Genomic DNA, 22594 nt, shown 5'->3' on the forward strand with positions numbered 1-22594 from the left:
CCTGAGGGGCAGCCATCATATAGAATAACACTGTACTCTGAGAGCGATGCCATTATGTATGATTATTATACAGTACAGTTCAATAACACTATACATACTGTAAATAATATATAAATACATATACAACACTGTACAGTCATATCTCTGATTACATCGTGCAGTTCAGAGACAAGAGCACACACACACTTTTGCATCATGTCATAAACGACATAATACAGTACGATACAGTACAGTACGATACACAAACAAATGGTAACTACTGTTCCCAAGTGTAACAACTGGTTTGGACAGTCTGCGTTCCAGTGTTGTTTTTATTGGCAGGACATTTCGATTGTAGTTTTAGTCGTATAGAAGCCAGCTTCCATTTTAGTCACCTGGAATGTTTTAGTGTTAGTCTAGTTTCAGTCGACTAAATCTACAGTTGCTTTAGTCGACTACAATGTATTTTGGCGGGCCTCAATGCCGTAATGACTGTTTATACACTTGCTGAAAATAGCCGATCTGCAAGCTTTTCAGCATGCAACCAAGTGTTAAAATGACTTATACTGGATCTCCTTCCTAACATTTTAGTCCAGTTTTTATTTGTTGACGTAATTGTCAGTATAAATAGTCTTAGTTTTAGTCATCGTATCTTAGTTTTCATTTAGTTTTTCTCAGTAAAAAATGGTAGTCGACAAACATTTTCCGTCTTAGTATTAGTCGACGAAAACAACACTGCTGTGAATTATCAGTATAAGTCATTCAGACAGTCTTCTTTAGACGGGAACCCGTTTTGGTGTTTTAACTAAGCATTATGTTATACTTTAGCTATTGAAAAATAGCAGATCTATAAGCTCTACAAGCTACGAACTTGGAGGTCTGCTATTTTTGAAAAACCGTGACGTCAGGCAACTCTCTGCCTCTACGGTTAAAAAGAATCACACCCGTGTGAACTGAGTGGTGCAACCTGTCTCACCCTCCTCCTCCACCCCAGCTACCACCTGTCTCACCCTCCTCCTCCACCCCAGCTACCACCTGTCACACCCTCCTCCTCCACCCCAGCTACCACCTGTCTCACCCTCCTCCTCCACCCCAGCTACCACCTGTCACACCCTCCTCCTCCACCCCAGATACCACCTGTCTCACCCTCCTCCTCCACCCCAGCTACCACCTGTCTCACCCTCCTCCTCCACCCCAGCTACCACCTGTCTCACCCTCCTCCTCCACCCCAGCTACCATGCACCTGTCTCACCCTCCTCCTCCACCCCATCTACCATGCACCTGTCTCACCCTCCTCCTCCACCCCAGCTACCACCTGTCTCACCCTCCTCCTCCACCCCAGCTACCATGCACCTGTCTCACCCTCCTCCTCCACCCCATCTACCATGCACCTGTCTCACCCTCCTCCTCCACCCCAGCTACCATGCACCTGTCTCACCCTCCTCCTCCACCCCAGCTACCATGCTGGGGTGGAGGAGGCTATACCATAGACTTGGATCTGTCTAGCATTGGAAACCCATACGTTTATATTTCGAGAAAGGAACTTTACTGTCTGGGACAGTTCAGCTTGTTGAGTGCCCTGTAGGTGATGAGCAGAATTCATGTGATTCAGGGGTCCAAACCATGTTTACAGTATATCATCATCATCATCATACTATAATTCTAACAATGTCTGAGTGTGTGTCCGTGTGTGTGTCTGTCAGAAACAGTGCCGTAACTCCTTACTGCCTGCACCAATCACACAGGCATTGACCATATGAATATGGAGGGCGTAACGAAGCCCTTTTTTCGATTTGACACATTAATGATTATTAATTAATTTATTAGTAAATTACAAACGCACCCGGGCGCAGTACCCTTCACGGCCACAAGGGGGGGGGGGCAAATATCTCACAACGGGTAAGGACTAGTTCATATAATACATTAATTTAAAGCACAGACCCAGAGTTATAATGTTCTCTCTTCTCTCCCAATTAAGCTTGACAAATACAATCTGCCACAGCAGATACAATTTAGTTCAGTTAAGTTTCAAGGTCCTGCTGCTCATGTTACACACTTCAATGAATGAGTCCATATCAGTGTGGTTTGATTTTATGACCGTTTTACTGGACATCAAGGAACTGCAACAAGACAGTTAAACACACAAAATGAGTGAGACACATGTTGTCCAGCTTATATGCACAATAGGGTTGCCAACTATCATATTTTCAGATAAGGGACATTACCCGGGCACGCGGCGAAGCCGCGTGTACGTTGCTCCAGGCGCGAATTTTTTTGGTGTCCCTTATTAAAAATTGGTGTCCCTTATTTGAAAATCAAATAGAAAAATTGGGTCATTTCCAGGCAAACCCCCCCAATTTCACGTCTACATTTCGAGTCAAACCCCCAAAGCATGCGGTTATGGTTAGGGTATAGACTAAGACTACATGAGAAACAGATTATCATTAAAAAAATTATTTTGTCAAAATGTGCAAATTAACAAATAAAAATAAAAATACAATCAAATAAAATACATATAAATCAATAAGATACAATCAATACAATGAATACAAAAAAAGGAGGAGGGAACACGCCCCCAGTGCCAACAGGGAATCGAACCCAGGACCTTCTAGCTGTGAGGCAGCATTACCGATTATGCCACCGTGCCCCCTAAATACAATCAATTCAATGGCTCATAACATATTGCAAAGGCCCTTAGAACAAGGCTCAACATATTGCAAAGGCCCTTAGAACAAGGCTCAATGGCTCCTAACATATTGCAAAGGCCCTTATAACAAGGCTCTATAGACTTCCCAAAACAAACTGGGCAGGCTATACTACTGGGCCTCACCCCCCCCCGAACCCACCTCAACCACTGCCCACTTTGACAGGCTGGAATGGCTTTAGGGTTGACGACAGAGTACAGCATCATGCAGTGGGTCTGGTCCACAAGATTTGATACACCACTAAGATACCCATGTACCTGTCTAAATACTTCCTTAATGTAAACAAAGTCCACACCCACAACACCAGGTAGTTCAACAAACCATGTGCAAATAAATTTCGCTCCTATGCCACAAAAATGTGGAACACCCTACCAACTGTAATTTTTACATCCTTTATGATGATTTCCTTTTTTTGGCTATAGAGAAGTGTTTAAATATCACTTGTATATAGTGGACTGTACATCTCTAAATGTTATGATAAATTGAAAACGGTGGAACCTCTTTTTTTGTTTTGTATTGAGTTGTGCTTGAAATGTACTGTATTTTTTTTTACAGATTTACAGCATACAAATTATTAAGCCATGAAATATTCAAATCATAAACTTGAGTTGACCTTATTATTCTCGGGTCAGTCAGGTGCTGTTCAATATTAGTACCCACTACCCACTCTTCTGTTTAGGCTACTTTAAATTCATATTTATGCAAGCAACAAAATCAACATGCTTATTTGACAAATGACAAGACAAGACATACCATGTTAGCCTCTAGAGTTGTTTGAGGAACAAGGAACTGACTCAGGGCTCCGTGGCTTCTCCTCTGCTTCTAATTTTTTTATGGTTTTCACCATGGGCGCGTTCGGAAATAGCGCACTGAGCGCACTGTGCAATGCAATCTAATAGTCGAGTGCGCTCCGGTGCGGTATTTCCGAACGCGCCCCATACCAGCAGCATGCTGTTTAACATCAGTGATTGGCTCTGCTGCTGGCCTGCTGCGTGCATATGAAGAGTACTGACCAATGAGCTGACTAGCTGAGCCTAGCGCCCTTCCAGACACCAGGTTTCATTGTCTTGCTTTCCATTTCCTATAGCTTAGAATCGCTGCCCCTTCTTCTGTGTGTCTGAATGGGAGCGAGTGACTGAGAATCACCATAACGCGCTGTCATTTTTCCCCGACCCCAAAATACGGGATTAAGTGCGTCCCGTATCGGTTCATTACGGGACAGGTCTTTTAGCTGTCAAATACGATACAAACCCGTATTTTACGGGACGGTTGGCAACCCTAATGCACAATCACCATATACAGGATGTACTGGTTTCCTCATTGCCTGACTGGCAGAAATATGCTGACTCACTGGACATAACAAAATAATACATAACATCACATTCAGTTTAAACAAAATAACAAAAATACATGACACCAAATAGTTCTGTTTCCACAATAGCATATTACTATCACAGTGAGTTGGAATTATTATCAATAACATCAGACAGACAGTAGTAGCTTGGGGCCTCCTGCAGTCACTATCACAGAGTTAGCATTAGCTGCTAGCTATTAGCTAAGCTGCTAAGCAAAACCTGACTACAGACAGTACTCTAAAACATTGTGGAGACACACGGCTACCTTTTCCCACATATCCCCTGTTCAGCTACTTTATACAGTATGTCTAAATTAACCCACTCTATTATATCTCACCTGCAACAAGACAGTTAAACACACAAAATGAGTGAGACACATGTTGTCCAGCTTATATGCACAATCACCATATACAGGATGTACTGGTTTCCTCATCGCCTGACTGGCAGAAACATGCTGACTCACTGGAGTATATTGCCCCCTTGTGGCTTAGAGGAGCAATCGCTCTGTTTTGTTCTTGGCATGGCAGAAACACAGTGACTATTTGTATTTGAGACTATTAAACATTACATAGAACAATGACAAAATGAAATACACTTATGCATGAACTTTTATCTTTTTAACTATTTGACTTGTAATGTCATTAACTGCATTATGAACTTGAGTAGAATATGAATTATAATTAAATAAACAACCAAAAAATAGGGGGTGGCTTTGGCTTATCCTACACTCACATAGAGCTCTAAATGGTCAGGCTCCATTATATCTAACTGACCTATAGTCCAACGTTACGTGCCAGAGAGGGCCCTAAGGTCTGCGGATCAGGGTCTTTTAATAGTTCCAAGCACCAAACGAAAAACAAAAGGTGACAGAGCCTTTCAGGTTGTAGCGCCCACACTGCAGTGGAATGCCCTCCCACAGGTGTTGAGATCCGCAGCATCGGTGGACATTTTTAAGAATCAACTCAAAACTTTGCTATTTGCACAAGCATTTCCTAATGTAACATAATGGTTTTCCATGTGTGTGTTGTTTATTTTGCTGTGTTGTTCTTTTTCTTGGATCAATTGTATGTTCCTGTTTTTTGTTGAGTATTATTCTGTTGTATTAAAACAGTTTCCGTGCCAGGAATAGATTACTCCAGGTTATTGTCGCTGCCATACACGACAGCCCCGCCTTTTGTTTTATGTGTTTAATCCGCCGTAATGTAATAAATAAAAAGAAAATCCGTCTTCGCCGCGGAGATAGAGAGTAGATGCATTTGTTTTGATGACGAAACCGGAAATCGTCACATGCTGTGGGCTGCTAGGGCTTCTGGGAAATTGAGGCCAATGCAAACGAATGGGGTTCAACGCCTCATGGAGGAGGGTTGATTAAAATGCGGGTTAAGCGTGTAAAACAGTCAAACTGTTAAGCTTGTCTTTGTTTTTATTCTCTGCATGTAAAGCACTTTGTGAGTTTTCTCTGTGAGAAGTGCTATATAAATAAAATGTACTTACCGGCTCATTATTTTCATAATTATAATCATCTAGGCCTAACTCAAATAAATCACTGCTGTCCATGTGTGTGTGTGTGTGTGTGTGTGTGTGTGTGTGTGTGTGTGTGTGTGTGTGTGTGTGTGTGTGTGTGTTCATTTCCTTACTGTAGGCCTACTGCCTACTTTTTTTTACCTTGAAGAAAAAGGAGGACTAAACCATTATTTGTAGTTGTTATGGTCTGTCACTCCACAGACCATGTCTCCTCCCTGGCCACTCCGTCATTCCATTCCATCACACTGCACACCTGTCTCCAACTCTCATCAGCCCGGCAGTGCTTCCCATTACACACCTGTGAACCCTTTGCCATTACCCTGCTTCCTATAAATACTGGACTCATTGCACACACAAACTGTCAGTACATAATTAATTGTCCGGCGCTCTTGGTGTTCCTCTGTACCTGGAAATCCTCGTTCTCATTCCGTAAGGTTTTGCATTTTCTGGACTTCCTATGTTTTGCCTGGTGCCTTGTTTAGTTTTGGATTTAGTTTTGGATTTTGGATTTGTACTTTTGAAATGTTTGGCCTTTTTGGGCTTCCCTGAGTTTATGCTTGTAAACTAAGCTGCCATTCTGCCTAAATAAACCAGTTTTTGAAACTACCTTGCTTGTAGCTCTGCATTTTGGGTTCAGTCACTCTGCTACCGTGACAGTAGTAGGTGAATGACAAGTCAGTCCCTACTGTGCACTACTCAGTGAAAGTTTATAAAATACTTTTATTTGGTATGTTCCACTGTCCTCAGGTCATCCCAGGGGCTAAGGCCCCCTAGGGTTTTAACACCCATCTCCCAATTGATGAGAGTCAGGTACCAGACCCAGGCAAAGGAGAGCCCAAACAAACCTGACAAATTTTGTGTCAAGGACTATTGGCCCATTGGGGCAAAAGCAACTGGACGATCAGTTGGCAAAAATGATTTCACAAGATTTTCAACCATTTTCAATAGTTGAAGACAAAGGATTTCGTGCTTTTGTAAAGTTACTCAACCCAAGTTACACTTTACCAAGCCGGAAAACGGTGTCAACAAAAATCGTTCCTGATTTGTACCAGATTACATTTCAGAAGGTGCAAGACAGTGTGGATAAAGCCGAGTCAGTGTGTCTATAACCACAGACTGCTGGACAGCCAGGACCACAACTTCATTCATGGCTGTCATTTTGTTAATGAGAACTTTGAGCTGGTCTCCTACCTCCTGGACTGCATTTGGCTGAAAGAGAGTCACACAGGTCACTACTTGGCAAAACGACTTCTGCAGTGTGCTGTTGAGTGGAACACTGAGGACAACATTTCTGCCTGCATTACAGATGGTGGTTCCAACATTGTAAAAGCCATGGACAAAAAGATAAATGGGGGAACAGGATGGCCCCATGCAATTTGCCTTGCCCACATCCTGAACCTCATAATCCAAAATGGCATTGCACAAATAAGGGATTCAGTAGACAAGGCGAAAGGCATTGTGACGCAGTAGCACAGCAACAACTAGACTGATTGACATACAGATTGAAAGCGTCTTAAGCAAGAGTGCCCAACGCGGTGGAATTCCATGTATCTCATGCTAAAAAGGATTCTGGAAATCAAAGAACCTGTGATCACCACCATGGCTTTTGGTAAATGCAGGACTGCCCATCCCAACACCAGAAGAGTGGGAGGATATGCAGATTGTCTGTGACATCCTGAAGCCCTTTGAAGAAGCCACAGTTGAGCTTAGTGCCGAACGGCACTAAGCTCAACTGTGGTATTGTTATGTTCTAATAAATAAATAAAATATATATAGTAAGATACACAGGCAGACTGACTGACTACTGCCTAGTTGCTTAAATATTGTACAACTTCTGCTAGTACTAATAAAAACATTCATAATGTTATTTATTAAAAAAAAAAAAAAAAAAAAAACTTTATTTATTTCTCTTAGTTGGTCGTGTTGATGAGAACTCTGCAGAAGTTGACTGGACACTACCATCATGTGCAACTCAGAGATCCAGTTAAGAACCTTGATCAAAGAAATAGAAACCAGATTCAGCTAAATTGAAAGAAACGATTTGTATAATCAGGCAGCAGCATTGGACCCCAGGTTCAAACAGAAGGTCTTCACGCGGGTACAGGATGCTGACAGAACCTTCACGCACATCACGAATACGTGAGGTACGTGAGGTACACGAGGTACGGTGACATTGCCTGACCAGCAGGGAGAGGAGGAGGAACAGCTGGCTGAACAGGCACAAGGGAGCTCCACACAGGAGAGCAGCAGCATCTGGAGAGAGTTTGATGAGGACACCACTGGGCTTCAGACCAGTAGGAACCCAATGGCCGATGCTATGATGGAGGTCCGTGCATTTAGGACGGAGGCTCGGCTGCCCAGGACCTCAGACCCTCTCAAGTGGTGGCAACAGCGAAAGCAGTCATATCCAAGGCTGTGTCGAGTCATGACAGACTAGACTTTGTATTGTGGCAACATCAGTGTCATCAGAGAGGGTCTTTAGCAAGACAGGGCAGCTGTTATCGGCTAGGAGGAATCGGCTCAGTCCAGACAAAGTAGGCCAGCTGGCATTTCTCAATTTCAATCTGAAACTGTAGCCTACTGTGAAATAGGCTATATTGTTTAGTTGCATAATTATGTAAATGTTGTTTTTATTTTATTTCATATTTTGCACTAATAGATGTTTCTTTTTTTTATATAGACTAAAGTCTTTATTTTTTACCTTAATTTGTTTGCACCGGAGTTGACTATTTTTGATTTAATATTTTCAGGATATTTGTAATTGTATTTCATATTTTCTTTTCATTTATGCTACATTCTTAATTTCTTTAATGCACATTTTTTCATATTTCATTTCATATTCGTTTGCACTGAAGTTGTGTATTTTCTTTTTTATTGCACATTTAATATTTGTTTTTGTTTTTATTTAGGCTCAAGTCTTACCTGTCATTTTCATATTTTCTTTTCATTTATGATACATTCTTAATTTCTTTGATGCGGTCAAAGTTTTACCTTAAGCTGTTAATTTGTTGTGTATTGCACATTTCCTTTATTTTATATGTTGTTTAATAGGCATGTGCACTGTTTGATATTGATGTTGTACTTACCACAACAAATAATAATAAAATATATAAAAAACCTGGCAAGTTATTTTAGTATTTATATAATAATAGGCCTATATATCTATAATGTATATTAGAATGATAGTGAGGAAATGGAGGGTATCTCATAGGCCCTTTCTTCACAGGGCCCTCGGGGAGGGAAGATTGAACTAGTTTGACTGACAGACCCTCATTTTAAATAGTCCTACTGATTTGCGCATATAATAATAATAAGATAAGAAATGGTATAAGGTAATAGAAAGGATGCAAGTAAAAATAAGTTTTGATAAAACTATAACATCTTCATCAGGAGGATATCTTTTTTTTTTTACGAATTTACTTTCACTTTAAACTAGTGAAAGTACACGGCGTCCGTGTAGGCTACACGGACGCCGACACACGTCCGAGACTGCTCGCTGCCTCGCTCTATGATGATTATTATTGTACAGTATTTATTAGACTGTAGGGAAACAATGGCTATACTACTAGCCGAGCCAGAGGAGATTGGACCCCATCCCTCCCAGAGAAAAATCCCATAGCCTGGGAGGACGATCAGCCTGGCTCGGCTAATAGAGTTCCCTCAAGGTGCGTTACGTGGTGTTCCGCTTTTAGTATGGAACATGATTGAACGACTCGTTCGAGTGACTGGTGGGTCCGTGCGGGAGATTCTATATAGCTTACGGCAGTAACCGAACGACCGAAATGAACGAAATGAGCGGATCTTTTTAGTGAACGACCGAACGACAGAACCGTTCACTGAAATGAACGAAAGTTCCCATCACTAGAGGCCCTATGGTTGGGACTGATGCGCTTGATCAGAGTACCTAAAAAGCAGATCCAATTCATGGCCAAACCATAATAAATATATATTGCTCGTTTTATATTCAAGAAATAGACGGATGGTAAAAATGAGTTTTACAGATGACTCAAACTATGGTTGACATCAAATCAACTGTGCTCACGTGTATAGTTTGAGTCTGACTAATGTCTGTCTAATTTATTTTTGTTTCACAAGTTAATGTAGTGGGCCCCACGTGAAACACTTGAGACCAGGGCTACCATGAGCTCACAGCGCATTGCGACGCGTAGTGAGTTTGTCGATTTTTGGTTTATGCTGGGGACCTGGGGAACAGCAATGTCTGTTCACCTATGTGTTCACCTATGTGGCCATTAACACCAGTATATGACTATGAGTACCAGTAGGGGCGCTGTTGTGCCAGAAACAGAGAGAGAGAAATAGCATTAGTGCTGCACTGTTGCCTGCTGAGAGAGAGAGAGAGAGAGAGAGAGAGAAGAGGGGGGGGGGGGGAGTTGCACCACTCAGTTCACACAGGTGTTTTGTACTACTGAATACTTTTTACCGTAAGTTTCTACTCTCAAGTCTCAAACGGCGCTGTTTTTCGACAGTGAGAAGCATGGCTGGCTGAGGACGTATATCCGCAGCAACGGGGCTACGTAACGGGTGACGTTATGAAATGCGAGTCAAGCAGCCTCTGTCCAGACTGAGTAGCGAGTGACAATTCAGAATCATGGAACACAGCGATTCAGGCTGGAACCCAGGCTATACCAGTGAGGCAGAAAGGCTTTGAAAGGCCTTGGGAACCTATACTGTATATGCACCAAAACTCATTTCACACAGATGTTTTGAGTGGTGCCAGCCACTCCTATAGACAGCTGTGCGTGTCCCTGGCTGGGTCTGTCCCCGTGTCTGTCCGTCGAAATACGGAATTAGCGTTTGCTGGCCACCAAGTGTCACTGTTGCGCTAGCCTGGAACTCACCTATGGATACGACAGCAGTGAAAACACAGATGTGTGTGGGGAGGAATTATTTGGCAGAAAAAGGGGGGGGGGGGACCAGTAAAAAACTAAACAAAATATCACCACAAATAAAAGTACCTTTGCGGGTTGCTGGTGAGTGGCGGCCATTTTGAGGAAACGTCTCTGAGTGGTGAGGGCGTCGCGCACCATCTCCGCCTGTCAATCATACAAAGAACACGAAGATTTAGAGGAGTAACAACATGTGCACATGCACGCACTACAGTGGGGGGACACGCAAGTTACGCAACAGGCCAACAGCAGGCACACCAAGGCCCGCCCCCGCTCGATCATGATTGGCGGAAGGCTCCTCTATCCTGATTGGATGAAGGCTGGGCCACCTAGCCAAAAACAAAACCTAAGGTTTTTTGACCCCAGGGGTTAACTGGAGACAGGGAGGAACTCCTTATAATGGTCAGCACACTCTATAGAGCGTCGCAGTCCCGTCCCCTTGAGAGACCCGGAAAATAATTCCCCGTTCATTTACCTCATAGACTTTTCAAAAAGTATTTATTTAAAGACGTTTACGCCGCGGACAAAGTCAACTCTTGTCGTGACAAATCATGACAATAAACACAATGTTTTGGGCTGAACAAATAATTAGAAAGAAGAAAAATAACGGCAGGTTACAACACTTTTTTTGTTGTTTTTCTTCTTTGTAATTATTTGTTTGGGAATTATTTCCTGGGCCTGGCGTCGTCATGAATGACTGCGACGCTCTATAGTAGGGCGGATTACTACAACAAAACAAAAAAAAAGTGTTATTTCAATTAAGTGAAATCACTGAATATACCTTTAAGATTGGACTGTTCATGGGAAGATCTGAATATATTATATTCAGAACACAACGATTTAAGCATTATTCTTTAGCTATTGAAAAATAGCAGATCTACAAGCTCGCTGTAGATCTGCTATCTTTAAAAAATCTTGAAAATGTACCACAAATCTTTGAATATATATTCTTTCACAGTGAACGTTTTTAACCCAAATTTTGCTTCTGAGGGGGGTCTCTGAAACAACATATTTTCAGATGGGCGTCTGCGGCCAAATACAGATAAATCTGGGGCTCCGTGACATGAAATATTTTGAGGACCACTGACACAGAAACATGAGGTTTTTCGGAAAACTGTCAGGATTTAGAAGACATTTAGTAGAAATGGGTCAAGATGGACTGTGCATGGAAAGATCTGAATATGTTATATTCAGATGCACGATGGTGTGATTTACTGTACGTGCATAATACTGTACGCCAGGTGTTAAGCTGCACGACACGTGTTCGTTCTCTCTGATTCTGTATCTCTGGGCCATAAAAAAGAAAACACCATATAAAGCTAATAGCCTGCACGCACGCACGCACGCACAGTGTTCGAGTTGGGTTCAGCCAGCCGTGTCCAATGTGAGTTTGGGAAGAGACCTTCGGATGCGGGCCAAGGGAACCCACTAGGGGGGCTTTCTCCATAAAAGGAGCTCTCCCAACTAAGAAAGCCCCACACACACACACACACACACACACACACACACACACACACACACACACACACACACACACACACACACACACACAGTGATCGTGGCCTGAGATAGAGAGCATCTTCTTTTAAACCTGCAATCCGTTAACTTTTATGTCGTATGGCCGGGATGTGAACCCTGGGTGTCCTCTCTGCACCAGAGACCTGCACGTTTCTTCTTTTTGTTTGTTTCAAATGTTTGCGGGCCGCTATCCCCTCCAAATGTCTGGCTTTTGAAATGGCGTCATATCATAATATGGCAGCCAATTAAGTCTATGGACTTTATGATGTTTGTTTAGAGCATTAACACATTAAGGCCGTATAGGACGTGTACAAACGTCATATCTATAGTCCAAACGTTGGTTCCAAGTGGACGGAAATTCGTTTGGCCTCTCCTTCTGCACCGTACTCCTTTGCTGTTTTGCGCATTGCACCGCGCTGCCGTTCAACTTCCTTGTTTAAGGCTCAGAAAGATTGCCTCGTATCTCTAGGGCGCTCTCCATGGGTTTGACCAGACGGGCATACTTACGTCTTCATTTCTGACTTCAACAAGCCTCTCCTTTGGAATATTAGAGAGACTTTAGCGTAACCAGCGCGAGGTAAAAATGGAACATTATATACCGTTTTTTGGGGGGGGAACGGAAGGCGGGGCCTTTCAGAGTAAAATCTGCTGGCACTCGATATCGCCTTTATTTTGAAGAAACTCCTGGCACTCATTGTGGTAAACGTGCCGAATGGGCCGTCTTTACCTTTCTATGTCTATATGGTCTAAATGCCTCAATGGAGCGTCCCAGTCCCGCCCCCGGCCAATTTCCCATTCATTTTTCCCCATAGACGTTTCAGAAAGTATTTCTGAAAACTCGTCATTGTGAAAGGGGGTGGAACTGTGAAACTCTGTAGAAGAGCAGGTAGGTACGTTGGCACAGTGGCATGCACGCACACGCACGCACACACTGCAATGCAATGCAATGCAATGCAATGCAATGCAATGCCATGCAGCGCAACGCAGCGCAGCGCAACGCAGCCCAACGCAGCGCTGCGTTGCAGTGCATTGCAATGCGGATCTTGCATTCTGCCAATGCAATGCAATGCAGAACATCATACTCACATGTTTAGCTACGTCCTCTCCCAGGGCGCGGCTCCTCTCCAGGTATTGGGACACGGGTCCACTCAGTAAGCGGTCGAAGGCCTCCACACCCTGAGCCAGAGCTGTATGGGGAGACAAGGGACGGATATATTACAGACGGGTGCAGTACTTTAGTTCGACTAGTCATTGGTCCGAAAAACGACAACCCACCTCAAACCCTAACCTAAACATAAGCGCAAGCACGGGAGCAGGCACTAGTCCGAGATGCGTCCGCATGTCGGACTAATGCTCCGTCGCCATTACAGACGTCACCAGTGCCTCTTCATTGTTGTTCATAAACTCTGAAATGCAGACATCCTCAGTGCTGCTTTTATCCCATTTAGTCTGTATAATTATTTTTATGGCACATGTTCTGAGTTTAGCCACCAGGTGGCGGCATGTCTTCGGATAAGGTGTGCATTTGTTTACTAAGTTACTAAAAAGGTAAGGTTGGGCGATGGGACGAATATATCGTCAATCGCGGATTGGATGAGTCCATCGCTGAATATTCTTATTAGGCGATTTTATTTTATTGTTTTATTTAGCAAAATAATACTCAACCTTATCGAAAATTCAACTATTCAAATGTGGCCCAATTAACGGTTTGTATGCCAAGAACGCAGGACCTCATTCTTCTCTCCACAACCCGCCTGCGCCAAAACGAGGGAATTCGTCTTTCTTTAATTTCATTTAATCCAGCATTTAAAAAAAAGAATATTGTTAAAATGACCAGGTTAAGGTTGGTGTGGGATGCATTAAAACGACCGGATTAAGGTTGGTGAGGGACAGGCTAAAACGACCGGATTAAGGTTGGTGAGGGACACGTTAAAATTACCGGATTAAGGTTGGTGAGGGACACGTTAAAATGACCGGATTAAGGTCGGTGAGGGACACGTTAAAATGACCGGATTAAGGTTGGTGAGGGACACGTTAAAATGACCGGATTAAGGTTGGTGAGGGACACGTTAAAACGACGGGATTAAGGTCGGTGAGGGACACGTTAAAATGACCGGATTAAGGTTGGTGAGGGACAGGTTAAAATGTCGGGATTAAGGTCGGTGAGGGACACGTTAAAATGACCGGATTAAGGTCGGTGAGGGACACGTTAAAACGACGGGATTAAGGTCGGTGAGGGACACGTTAAAATGACCGGATTAAGGTCGGTGAGGGACACGTTAAAACGACCGGATTAAGGTTGGTGAGGGACACGTTAAAACGACCGAAATGAGGTTGGTGAGGGATGCATTAAAACGACGGGATTAAGGTCGGTGAGGGACACGTTAAAATGACCGGACTAAGGTTGGTGAGGGACACGTTAAAACGACCGGATTAAGGTCGGTGAGGGACAGGTTAAAACGACCGGATTAAGGTTGGTGAGGGACAGGTTAAAACGACTGGATTAAGGTTGGTGAGGGACACGTTAAAACGACCGGATTAAGGTCGGTGAGGGACACGTTAAAACGACCGGATTAAGGTCGGTGAGGGACAGGTTAAAACGACTGGATTAAGGTTGGTGAGGGACAGGTTAAAATGACCGGATTAAGGTTGGTGAGGGACACGTTAAAACGACCGGATTAAGGTTGGTGAGGTAAATTTTTCAAATTCATATTATTTAGAGGCCAAGCCCGAAATGGCAAAGTCCCCTATTGTTTTTTTATTGTTGTTGCCGTGTTTTCTTTCTTTCTTTGTTTTGTTTTTTTCTCCACTTCTTTTGCTCAGTAGGAACGCGTCCTGATTGGGTGCACGACCCAGGAAGTCCTTCACCATCTCATAGGCTTCCTTCGAAGCACCAGGCGTCAGGATGCACTTCCTGTAGTCCAAACCCACCTCAGGGTTCATGACTCCTTCCTGTTTGAAACGGCTGTGGAACATGTCCATGGAGAGGACCTCTCCCCACAGGTAGCGATAGAAGTGTGCGTCAAGGTAAGGTATGTCGGAGGGGTCCATTAGGGTGCGGTATGGTGGTATGTCGCTCCTCCGATAACCAGGGACTCTTAGCATCTCCTCGCTAAGCCTGGCATATACCTCAGCTGGGTCCAACCCAGTCTGGGTGTGAAGAGCCTGGTCAAATTTGGACATGTTGAGCCTGGTCAAACACTGGGACATGTTGTCCGCCGTCAAGCGATTCTTGACGAGATCGTCCAACAGGTCGTCGGGAATCGGAGCTCCCGTCTCGTAGTGTTGGGATATCCTCCGCAGCGGTTCCTTCTCCCAAACCCAGTTCTCCAACATCTGGGACGGAACCTCGACAAATTCCCACGCCGTGACGTTGCGCGCGCTGAAGGCGGCGTGGTCGGCCCGGGCACAGAGGAAGTGCATGACGTGACCAAACTCGTGGAAGTACGCCTGCACGTCGTCATGCTCCAGGAGGGAGGGGCCGTGGGTCGTGTCTCTGGTGAAGTTGGTCACGACGGCAGCGACGGCCATCCGCCTGCTCCCGTCAGGCAGCAGACAGCTGGGCTGCAGCGGGGCGCAAAATGCCCGGTAGGGAAACGTGCTCTTTCCCTCTCTGGCGAACAGGTCCAGGTAGAACTGTCCCAGCGGCTGTCCCGAGGCGCTGTCGGTGACGGCGTACGCGGTGACGTCGGGATGCCACGCGGGGGCGCCGTGCACCGGGCTGAATGAGAGGCCCAGCAGGTCCTGGCAGATGCCCAGCAGACCCCGGGTCACGACCTCCACCGGAAAGTACTCCCGTAACCGTAACGGTCGGTGAACGCTGGCTCTGGTGGACCGCCGCTCTCGTACCCTGTTGGGCTTCAGCTCGTGGGTCAGCTCGTTCAGGAAGGTGGAGACTGTTTCGGCGGACTTCGACATGTGTCTCCGCAGGGCGTAGTCGGCGTAGCTTTTGAAGCCCAACAAAGCGCTCTTCTGAGCGCGTAGCTTCACCACCGACTCCAAGGCGGCATTCGTTTGATCGTACGTCATTTGACATACGGTCAAATTAACGATATTAATTTGCTTGTTAATGCATTTGACCTGGTTTTGTTTCTCTTTGGGGAGAAGCAGTCCTCTGCTTCTGGCCTCTATGCTCGTCTCCAGATATGTCTCAATGCATGCCTCCGTGTCGAGACCGTGTGCATACACCTCCATCTTGGCTCGTAGCTCCTCGATGCTTTCCCCGAGCAGTCTCTCCATGTATCGCCTATCCTCCACGGTGAGAGCGCCTTCGTCCACCTTCATCCCCAGAGCCACTATCCTCTGGTAGACGTCCTTCCGCATGCTCATGTCATCGTCAAACGCGGACAGCTTCTCGTGCGCGTCCACGCTGGCGTTCCTCATCTCCAGACCGGGAGCCACGTGCCAGGGGAAGGTCAACATGTTCCTCCGGACAGTGTACTCGGCCTCCGCGTGGGCCAGGGCCTTCAGGGTGTTGTCCAAGGTGACACCGTCCAGGTCCAGGGAGCCCACGGCGTCGTGCACCTTCCTGCTCCTGGCCGCGAGCTCGGCGGTCGTCCGTCGGAACTGTTCGGGGCCGAGATCCCAGCGCAGGAGGTTCTCGGCGCAAACGCGAGGAGGAGGAGAAGGGCTGCCGAAAACCACCTCTCCTGTCGGTGGTCCCTCGTTAGTGGAAATCAACAGCATTGTTGTTGTTCGAGCTCTCTGTGAGTTGGATGAAGCAGACCTTTGGTGGGTTGCTGTGCCTATATGCTGCCAAGAACGTTTGCGTGCCATGCCCATATATGGCGATCCCTGATGTCATCATCAGTATATTAATATACTGGTGATGACATCAGGGATCGCCATATATGGGCATAAAGGGACAAGGACTGACCAAACATCCTCGCCAAGGAATAGCTGATCAACGTGTTACCTTGTGACACGTCGTAGGCTTGTAGAACTGCTACTTTTCCTGAACGTATAGGTACTTAGGTAGGGATGCTTGGGTTCAAGTGGTTAAATGTCCTGTAGTTATTTTCAATCTGTCGTAATGGAAACTATTGTCTCAAGTTTTTCTTCTGATTTGCATATTTTCATACCGCAATATGACATTTATGTATAAGGTTCTCTACCACTAAGTCACCTGAGGGCGAGAAGCGACCTCGCCCTAAAGGTCGATGTCGCGCTGAAACAACAGCTTCTTAATACGGCACAGTTGAGAAGCAGGAGTTAAACTATTAATCTGGTGACGGTGAGGTGCAGATGTAGAGTTGCTGGCCGGCTCCATATATCCAGATCTAGTATGTCAAACCATGTATGGCATATCAGAAACGTTTTTTCTATCAATTTCAATGATAATCCTTCTGGGGTCCTGGATTTTGGTGCCCACAAGGATGCAGGACCCCACGTCGTTGGTGTGCAGTCATAGGTCTGTCCCCACAAGGTAACAAAAACACACGCACACGCACACACACGCACACACACACACACACACACACACACACACACACACACACACACACACACACACACACACACTTCACAAGTGTAAATAATGTATTTTTTGTTGTTTTTGTTTTTGTTATTTTCCATACCTATGTTTGATTACTTTGTCTTACTATTTGTATATTACTATTTGTATATTATCTTATAAGCCCTCCCTGGGTTTCTTTTCTCACCTGCACACACTTCTCTTTTATTGATATTACCTTTTTTTGTACTGTTTTTATTGTGCGAATAAACTAAGGCCTCACTCACACCTTTCGATCTAGCATACAACATTGACGCATGCTAGATGCATGCTAGATGTAAACAAAGGGTAAGTGTCAAAGCATTTCCAATGGAAGTCACGTGGTTTGACACAACATTTGTGTTGTACGGCTTTCGGCTGTGTTTCGACTGTCCCCCTCCCCCTCATACAACACAAATGTTGTGTCAAACCATGTGACTTCCATTGGAAATGCATTGCGAGCTTGCATCAGTAAACAAGTCTCATGCATCAGCTATACAACAATCTGTTGTGACCGTGTGAGTGAAGCCTTAACATGTAAATTGTAAGCGACGGACTCACCTCCGTCCATGCCGTTGACACAGCTGTCCCCGTTGGTCATCCCGTTGGTCACCTGCATCCGGACGGACACCTGCTCCAGCCGGACCACCGCCCGCTCCAAACGCTCCATCAGCACCGTATCCATGGCAACAACACACCTGGAACCATGGCAACGGGGAGGGGGCACAATTATACACGCAACACTGAGCAGTGGTGGAAAGTAAGAATTCCACTCATTTTCAACATTTCACCATGTCATTCACACATTTAGTGCTATCATAAAAAAAATTAGGACCTAATTCACGCCAGCATTTTTTCCAGTCGAGCTCTTATTTTTAAAAGCCACATTTTCGGTCGACCGGAAGTGGATTATCCCAGTTAGCTAGACGGAGCCGAGACAACCTTTGTTTACATGATCGAACTATGCCGGAGCACTGGAGAGCTTTGAGAGTTACAAATGTAACCCATAAGTTACAGACCCATTTGGTTCCCAACTATCATTTAGCTGGGGTCCCCCTGGAATTCCCTCAAGGACCCCTGGGGGTCCCCGGACCCCACTTTGGGAAGCACTGATGTAGAGTCACCTGAGCCGAGCTGCCTGGCTATCAGTGAAGGCTGATAATATGTCTACCGCTGTTTAGCATAAAGTAGCACTGATGTCGCACTGCTGACCCACATGGGGACACGCACGCACGCACGCACGCACGCATGCACGCACGCACGCACGCACGCACGCCTATGGGATCTAATTTCTAAATTTGAGCAAGAATGGTGCAGCACTAGTTGGTTGTCCAGTTCATTTGAGTTACTCTTATTGTTTTTGCTACAAGAGAGAGACTTTAAGAGATGTTTAAGTCGAGCACTTTGATGTTGTCTTTTTAGAAAGCCACAGTAGTTATGGCTCCAGGTGACACATTTTTGAATGTTCAAACTAAAGACAATAAATATTTTCATGTTAAAAATTTGAATTGTGTGAGAATCGTGATCTCAATTCTTGTGGAGATAATCGAGAATCACTTTTGAGCAAGAAACAATAATCGTGAAACGCGCGCACGCCACGCAGGCACGCACACACACACACACACACACACACACACACACACACACACACACACACACACACACACACACACACGAACGTAGCACATTCAGTTATTTTGGAGCGTTCACATAATGCTGGGTCATGGTTTGTGTCCACTACACTACAGGCTGACCGGGTCCCTCCACAGACACACATAATATATATCAAGCCCTTTACAAATCTATCCGTAGACAACGCCCTGGTAAAGTCTGTCCCAACAGCCAGGAACCTTGGCGTTGTCCTGGACAGTCAGCTCTCGTTCAAAACACACATCACAGCTGTCACTCGATCCTGTAGGTTTACACTCTATAACATACGACGAATTAGACCGTTCCTCACCCAGGAGTCAGCCCAGCTCCTAATCCAGACAACAGTCTTGTCAAAACTTGACTATTGTAACTCCCTCCTTACTGGCCTACCGGCATGTGCACTTAAGCCCCTCCAACTGATCCAAACTGATGCCGCAGCACGCTTGGTCTTCAACCAGCCAAAATTCTCACACGTCTCCCCCCTTCTCCGCTACCTCCATTGGCTCCTGGTCGCTGCCCGCACAGAATACAAATCTCTGATGCTGGCATTCAAAGCAACCAAAGGCATGGCTCCCCCATGATCGTACCCTACAAACCTTCCCGCGCACTCAGATCAGCCAACGCAGGGAAGCTGGAAGTACCTTCACTAAAAACGCCGGGACAACGCTCCACACGTCCCAAACTCTTCTCCCTTCTGGCTCCAAAACTATGGAATGCACTTCCCATCACAATCAGAACTGCAGCCTCACTCCCAATCTTCCGCCGTAGTCTGAAAACCCACCTCTTCAGACTCCACCATGGCCCGTAGCACTAGCCCTTAGATAGCACTTTATGTAGACTATAGTATTTTAAATATAGCACTTTATGTAGACTTGGATAGTATTTTTAAACAGACTTATAGCATGTTACGTAGACAGCACTAGAATTGCATTTTTATGTAGTCATAGCACTTTATAGTAGGCTACACATGTATAGTATAGTATAGTATAGTATATAGTTTACATATAGATACTCCACTGTTACGTTCTTAGCTTACGCATGTTTCATGATAACTACTTTTATATATGTGATGTATGCCATGCTTTTTGTTACTGCTTAATGAAAGTCGCTTTGGATTAAGAGCGTCTGCTAAATGCCTAAATGCCTAAATTGTATATACGAGAAGAAACACCCAAATCCCCCAGATTTTTCCGCCTCAGTATATATAAATGTCAGTGAATTCTGCAGCTCCAACGGAGCCTCCTGATGCTGCATCTCGTCATCCCTCCAGAGAATTCTCCACCGTCTGTCTCACAGGCTTCAGTGCCAGCCGGATGCCTGTCTGTCTCGCAGGCTTCATTCAGCAGCTATTTCTGTTCCCGACAACTGACAACATGCCAGCTTACAGTACTAGTACAGTGAAAGCCTGGAAACCTGGATGACCACACACACTGAAACCCGGAGTGTGTTCATTGAATTCCCGTCCGTCCGTCCGTCCGTCCGTCCGTCCGTCCGTGTGTCCGTCCGTCCGTCTGCCTGCCTGCCTGTCTGGTTGTCTGCCAGACTGACTGCCTGTTGTAGTGGATTGTCTGTTGAGGTACTACTAACTAAAAGCTGACATGAGCCGGTTAGTGCGTTGGGAGGGTTCTGGAGAACATCTCCAGTTCATTCCTTGAATGTGGGCCCAAGACAAACCATTCAATAAGCACGGTGGTCCTCCAGGCTTTTAAGGAACTCACCGGTTGGACTCACACGTAGTGGAGTTTAGCAGCAAAACAAAAGAGTTAACTAAATGGCCTGGTTCCCTTCACATTGGTTAGTCGTCCAAGCTGTCAGTGGCAACGTGGACATTCACCTTTGAGCTCGCGTCCTATAGACCAGGGGCGGGGGTCCAGAGACATTGCCAAAGCATTTCCGGGGGTCCCCGGCCAAAAACGTTGAGAACCCCTGCTACCAGTGGTTCCCAAACTTTGTCATGTCAAGGACCCCCAAATAGACACTAATTAGCCCACGGACCCCATTTGAAAAGATAAGATTCTCAACACGTTTAATTTCAAGGACCCCCAGGTTGACATGCATTAGTCTACGGACCCCCATTTAATGGCATTAAATATCTCTGCGGGACCCCCAATGTATATTGTAAAATCAATGTTAATTTAACTCTGAGAGTGCATGTACAAATGAACCAAACGGACCCATTACCCATATGGGTCCATTTGGTTCCTATAAACTATAATTTGGCAGGGGACCCACTGGAACTCCCTCAAGGACCCCTGGGGGTCCCCGGAGCCCACTTTGGGAACCTCTGTTATAGACTATACGCAGTCGCACCATTGAAATGCCTGATTCATATTTTGTGATGCTCCGGTGTAACTCAGGGAAAAGTGGCCGACGAGCCGCCAACGCGAGCTTGTGGATCAGCTATATTTGGCTACGGAATTTAGCGTAGAGCGGAAAGACAGGAATGGGCCCAATATAGAGCCCTGGGGGACTCCGGTCATTCAAGTATACAGTTTAAGTTGTTAATAGAACCTGACACACTGAGGTCTGATGAACGTGTGCAATAAGGACATCAGCAGAACGCGCACGCAGCCACACACGCACACACGCACACGCACGCACGCACACAGTCACACACACACACACACACACACACACACACACACACACACACACACACACACACACGCACACACACACACACACACACACACACACACACACACACACACACACACACACACACACACACACACACACACACACTCAGTGAACATTCTGCTAGCTTGTTCCAGGACAGTTGCTGCTGGTGCAATGCATGATGGGACACCATATCTGCCATATACTGTATACAGAGACCTGAGTCACTGAGGAACAGCTGAGCACACACACACACACACACACACACACACACACACACACACACACACACACACACACACACACACACACACACACACACTCTCTCTCTTCGGGGCGACCGGGCGATATTACTGTCTGCTGAACCCCATGGTCTGCTATGTGATCTTAGGGGCTATATCGGGCCGAGCTCTGCTGCCCTGCCATGGGCCCACCGTCACCTACTGTATTAGGACCACATGGTACCACCTCAACTCTATCAAATAAACAACGGCAGTGGGCCGCACACACCATGAAGACTGCAGTTCAAAACATCTATTTCATTTTGAACAGGGGACAAACATTTCGGCTATCCAGCCTTCATCAGTGTAGAGAGTGACTTCCATGTAGGTTCCTTTTTAAAAGAGTGGTGACATATATAGTGCAGGTGCACAAAATCACCGCTAATCACCTCACATCACACCCGGTGGGTAATCACAGATTAGGACTGTGTAATAAAGTATCTGTTAGCAATCAACAATGTGACTAGCAGTTACATCTCAGAATATGTAGGAAAACAATAGCTAACAGAGGACCACATGGTACCACCTCAATTATACCCACTGTCACCTATTAGGACCACATGGT

General features: G+C 45.4%; 2 protein-coding genes across 2 annotated transcripts in view; both read right to left on the reverse strand.

The window, feature by feature from the left end:
• Positions 1 to 22594, reverse strand: part of cap2 (cyclase associated actin cytoskeleton regulatory protein 2) — a 60019-nt gene that overhangs the window by 36091 nt on the left and 1334 nt on the right. Inside the window, exons 2-4 of the mRNA XM_083778650.1 lie at positions 18041 to 18177; positions 13075 to 13175; positions 10540 to 10617 (exon numbers count right to left, since the gene is read on the reverse strand). Coding sequence (XP_083634776.1) covers positions 10540 to 10617; positions 13075 to 13175; positions 18041 to 18164 — 303 coding nt within the window. The 5' untranslated portion in view covers positions 18165 to 18177. The remainder of the gene's footprint in view (positions 1 to 10539; positions 10618 to 13074; positions 13176 to 18040; positions 18178 to 22594) is intronic.
• Positions 14701 to 16674, reverse strand: LOC310868202 (thimet oligopeptidase-like; the record flags this gene model as incomplete). Its single annotated transcript, XM_083778498.1, has 1 exon — positions 14701 to 16674. One exon carries the CDS (start codon positions 16672 to 16674, stop codon positions 14701 to 14703), a length of 1974 nt encoding a protein of 657 aa, XP_083634624.1.

The sequence above is a fragment of the Protomyctophum parallelum genome (assembly GCF_964188405.1).
Source record: "Protomyctophum parallelum genome assembly, chromosome: 1".
Taxonomy (NCBI): Eukaryota; Metazoa; Chordata; class Actinopteri; order Myctophiformes; family Myctophidae; genus Protomyctophum; species Protomyctophum parallelum.